The sequence below is a fragment of the Ichthyophthirius multifiliis genome, assembly GCF_000220395.1.
Source record: "Ichthyophthirius multifiliis unplaced genomic scaffold scaff_1120509249632, whole genome shotgun sequence".
Taxonomy (NCBI): domain Eukaryota; phylum Ciliophora; class Oligohymenophorea; order Hymenostomatida; genus Ichthyophthirius; species Ichthyophthirius multifiliis.
The window spans coordinates 1-4,819 of record NW_004087519.1 but is presented as its reverse complement, the minus strand read 5'-3'; the positions used below and the strand labels follow the sequence as shown (position 1 = coordinate 4,819).

At 11.9% G+C, this 4,819-nt stretch overlaps 2 protein-coding genes across 2 annotated transcripts, besides 22 other annotated features; one reads left to right on the top strand and one right to left on the bottom strand. All coding sequences in view use genetic code 6, as the record gives it.

The window, feature by feature from the left end:
• Positions 1–132: 132 nt before the first annotated feature.
• Positions 133–590, top strand: IMG5_018500 (hypothetical protein; the record flags this gene model as incomplete). The annotated part of the gene is made up of 1 exon (XM_004039524.1): positions 133–590. A coding segment is annotated over one exon (336 nt), but the record flags the coding sequence as incomplete, so codon positions are not given.
• A 659-nt stretch (positions 591–1,249) lies between these two features.
• Positions 1,250–1,285: a microsatellite.
• A 288-nt stretch (positions 1,286–1,573) lies between these two features.
• On the bottom strand, positions 1,574–2,514 carry IMG5_018490 (hypothetical protein; the record flags this gene model as incomplete). Its single annotated transcript, XM_004039523.1, has 1 exon — positions 1,574–2,514. A coding segment is annotated over one exon (651 nt), but the record flags the coding sequence as incomplete, so codon positions are not given.
• Positions 2,386–2,447: a microsatellite.
• Positions 2,508–2,540: a microsatellite.
• Positions 2,541–3,427: 887 nt separating this feature from the next.
• Positions 3,428–3,481: a microsatellite.
• Positions 3,436–3,654: a microsatellite.
• Positions 3,444–3,532: a microsatellite.
• Positions 3,457–3,492: a microsatellite.
• Positions 3,457–3,495: a microsatellite.
• Positions 3,520–3,613: a microsatellite.
• Positions 3,538–3,584: a microsatellite.
• Positions 3,573–3,632: a microsatellite.
• A 47-nt stretch (positions 3,655–3,701) lies between the features above and the next one.
• Positions 3,702–3,753: a microsatellite.
• Positions 3,717–3,805: a microsatellite.
• A 16-nt stretch (positions 3,806–3,821) lies between these two features.
• Positions 3,822–3,902: a microsatellite.
• Positions 3,823–3,902: a microsatellite.
• Positions 3,859–3,903: a microsatellite.
• Positions 3,871–3,942: a microsatellite.
• A 33-nt stretch (positions 3,943–3,975) lies between these two features.
• Positions 3,976–4,033: a microsatellite.
• Positions 3,990–4,062: a microsatellite.
• Positions 4,032–4,083: a microsatellite.
• A 685-nt stretch (positions 4,084–4,768) lies between these two features.
• Positions 4,769–4,815: a microsatellite.
• Positions 4,783–4,816: a microsatellite.
• Positions 4,817–4,819: the final 3 nt, after the last annotated feature.

Below are 4,819 nucleotides of genomic sequence, written 5' to 3'. Positions count from 1 at the left end.
GATGTTGTTATAAAGTATTAGAAGAATTAAAAAAAGATGAATCATTAACTATTTCTACTAATAGTTTTTCTATTCAAAACGATTATGATTATGTATAAAATTAAGTTACATAAAGAAGAGAGAAATAACATGTAGGATATAAAGTTAAAAATTAGATTTAAGTAAAATCTTCTGAATTAGAAAAGGCTGAAGAGGTGATTTAGACTGCTATTGAAAATGGATTTAATACTGTTGATTTTGTTAAATACTTTCCTGATGATGAATCAATATAAAAAGCTAAAAATGATCTCATAGGTGAAGCAGTTAAAAATGCTTAAAAAAAGGCAGAAATAATTTTAAAAGATCTCTAATATAGCGTTGACGGTTTAAAAACTTCTTCTATTAATTATCAATAAACAAAAGGATAGAAAATGACTATGCATGTTACAGTAGAATTTAATATTAAATAAAATATTGCTGAAGATAAATGAAAAAAATTAAATATTTTTTTTAAATGAAAAAATTCTTAGTTTATTTTATAATAAAATATATTTTTTTTATTAAATTTGTGATTTTTTTAAATTTTCTATTTAAATTTATTAATATATTATCTTTATTAAGTTTTTTTTATTGAATAATAATATAAAAAAAATATTTTTAAAAAAATTATATATTATATATAAGAAAGCAAAAAATCTATTATTGTTAAAAAAAAATATTAATTTTAATTTAAATTAAACAATTTTTTATAAAAAAATGAAAAAAAATATTAAAAAATAATTAAAATAAACATTTTTATTATTATTATTGTTTTTTTTTATTAATATATAAAAAATAAATGTATTAAAATAATTTATAGATATATTTCAGTATTTAAAAAAAATGTTATTATATTTTTTAATTTTCTTATGATTTTTCTATTTATATTTATGATACAAATTATATGTAATTTTTATATTTTTTATTAAAAATTTCAATTTATTAATATGTTCGAATAAAAATATATAAATTAAAAAAAATAGCTTATAAATATAATTATATAAACTAAAAATAAATGAAAATTATTTTTATATTTTTTGATATTATATTTTATTTTTTATTTTTATAAATTTTTCTATTAAAAGAAAATATTATAATGTATTATTAAAATATAATTATAAAAAATTTTAATACGTATCATTGTATAAAAATAATTTATTAATATATAAAATAATATTTTTTTAAAAAATATATTTAACTAACAAAATAAATATAGTCTTTTTATTTTACAATTTTTATATTTTTATTTATTAATTTTTATTTTTATTCTTTTAATTATATATCATATTTTAAATTTTTATATTTTATTAATTTGTGATTATAATTTATTTCTTTATTTCTTTTTACTTTTATCTATATTATTAATATATAATATAAAATTTACAATTTATTTTAATTTATGAAACTAAAATTATAGAAAATTAAACATAAAAAATAAGATAATATCTATAAAAATTATTTATAAATAAAAATATATAAAAAATACTTTATTTAAAAAAGATTTAATAATAATAAAAAAATGAAAGTACTATCATTATTATTCTTAATAATATTAATATAATAATCATAATAATGTAATTAAACTGATTAATAATGCGAATGTTAATTATACTTAAGTAATCTATCTGATCCATCAAGAGTATAAGGAACTGCATCTACATCTTTAAATGATACTTAATTTGAAATATAAGTTTCTTACTAAAATATGGATAAAGATGTTAAAACTGCTCTTTAAAAAAATAATGAAGTTGTCAAAAAAGTATTAGATATTTATAAAAAAGATGAAGAATTAAGTGTTTCTTCTAGTGGCTTTACTATTGATTCTTCTAGTTATATTGATTAAATCAATGAATAAACTTAATAAAATGAAAGAGTTTTTGAAGGATATAAAGTTAAAAATTCGATTTTAATAAAATCTTCTAATTCATAAAAAGCTGGAAAAGTGATTGATGATGCTATTAAAAATGAATTTAATGCCGTTGATTTTGTTAGATTTTCTCCTGATGATAAATAAATAGAATCTGCTAGAGAAAAACTACTAAGCGAAGCAGTTAATGATGCCAAAAAAAAGTAAATTTACTTTTAGAAAATCTAAAATAAAAAGTTATTGGTGTAAAAAAAGTTTATGATATTTATGAAAAGATAAATAACCCTAAAGACTCTGATGATAGTCCTATATAATTTTATGGTGGTTCTCGTAGTAGTCGAAATGAAAATAGGACAGAATTAAATTCATCTTAAAAAACTATGACTATTGATGTTAGTGTTTAATTTATTACTTAATAAATTGAAAAAGATTAAGAATGAAGAAAAATTTAAATATAATTTTTTTTATAAAAAAGATCTTAATTTTTTTATACAAAATAATTATTTTTATATTTATTTAATATGTCATTTTTTTATTTTTTATTATTTAATACATTTATTTAATAATCATTAATTTTATTATTTTTATATATTTTTTTTATATCGGTATATAAAATATTTTTATTTTATATTGAATAGCATTTTATATTAAATAGTAAGTAAAAGACTTTAAATTTAAATAATATTATATTTTGGTTTTTATATATTCATTTAGAAAAATAAATATTTGTTTTTAAATTTTCTAATAAAATTAATTTTAAATGTTATTATTTTGGTTTTATTTTAATTTTTAATAAAATAATATTATAGATACTATTTTAACAGAATGCTCTTAAGTGAATAAATTTTTAAGAATATTTCTCAAAAATATTATTAAATAAAAAATTACAAAAGAAAAAATAATTAATTATGTTTTCTAATAAAGGAGATATTTATTTATGAAAATAATTAATATAAAAGATATCTACATTATTTTTCAGTATTTTCTTTGAAAATGTTAAATACAAAAAAAATATAAAATTAATTTATTTATTTCCGTTAATTTGAATATTAATATTTCTAAAAGAATTAAAACTTTAATAAAACTATTTTTTTAAAAAATATAATAAACATATAGATGTTTTAAATTTACACACATAGATTATGTATTATATATATATATATATATTAAGTGCATTTTATAAATGTAAAATTTTTATTTATTAAATAATTATCTAAATTATTAAAAATAAGAAATGTTTGAAAATAAATATAATTTCTAAATTAAATTTAAAATTACTAATATTTTATAAGGATTATCTTTAAATCTTCTATGAAATATGTTTACAAATTAAAGATATTTATTAAATTGAAAATTTAAATAGATAAGTAGAAAATTAATTTAATGTACACAAAATCGAAATTAAAAGGGTAATATTTAATTAAATAAATATTAAAAAAGTAAAATTATAAATGATACTTATAATATAGTTTATAATAATACAAGATTCTTATAATTAACAGAAGAATGTAAACTAATAAGAAATAACGAAAAATTTTCTATTTAAAAACAAAATGATAATAAATAAAATTAAATAAAAAAATATAAAAAATAAAAAATATATAAAATAATTGTCTAAAAAATAAATAAAATGTAAAATAATAAAAAATGACAATAAAAATTAATAAAACAAATTAAAATATTAATTAATAAATAAAAAAATAAAAATAAAAAAAAAATATAAATAAATATCATTAAAATAAAAATATGTAATAGAAATAAAAAAATAATAATTTATAATAAATATTTTAAAAAATAATTACATGATTATATTTATTAAAAATAAAATATTAAAAAAAATTATATTTTAAATAAAAATATAATATTTATGTATTAAAATTTAAAAAAATATTATATAATATTAAATAAAAAAAAAATTATTTAAATTATTTCATTGAAATAAAAAATATAAAATAAAATAAAAATTAAATATAAATAATAAAAAAAATAATAATAATAATAATAATAATAATAATAATCATATTTTTAAAAATATTATTAATTATAATATTAATAATTCTATCAATATTAATTTTTGATTTTTAATATCGATATTTAATATATATATATTTAAATTATATTTTATTATAATAATTATATATTTAATATTTTAAATCATAATTTTCTTTATTTTAATTTTAAAACATTTTTTTTATTTTCCATTATTTTGTTTATTTATACAAAGCATTTCATTTTATACAATTATTTGAATAACATATGAAATATAGCATTTTTTAATTGAAATTATATTTAACCAATAAGATTAATAATTAATATTATTTTTTATTATAAAAGTTTTTTGTTATTAAATAATATATTTAAGCTTTCAATTTAAATATAATACATATAATAAATTACTAAAATGTTGTGTTTATTAAGAAAATATTTCTTTTCTTATTAAACAAAATATATATATTTTCTAAAATTTAAATTAATAAATTATGATTTAAATGCTGTAAAAAATAAAATTTATATAAAAATTTAAAAACTGTATAATATATTAGTTTAACATATAAAATTATTTAATTAAATATTATATATTTTTTTAAAAAGATATTATAAATAATATTTATGTATTTGTTCTTATTTCATGAACAAATTCTAATAGCTAATCATACTAAAAAGAGATATGTAAAAATATTTTTTAAAAAAATATAATAAATAAAACAAAAATTAAAAATGTATATTTATATTAAAAATATAAATATTTATTTTTTATTTTATAATTGATGAAAATAATTAAAGTAATAATATGTATTAAATTAAAAATTTAAATAATTAATGAATGTTTAAGAGGCTAATAGCTGATATATTAATATGTAAAGTTTTTAATTATGATTATGAATAAATAAATATTAATATATATATATATATATAAATAAATATATATATTTA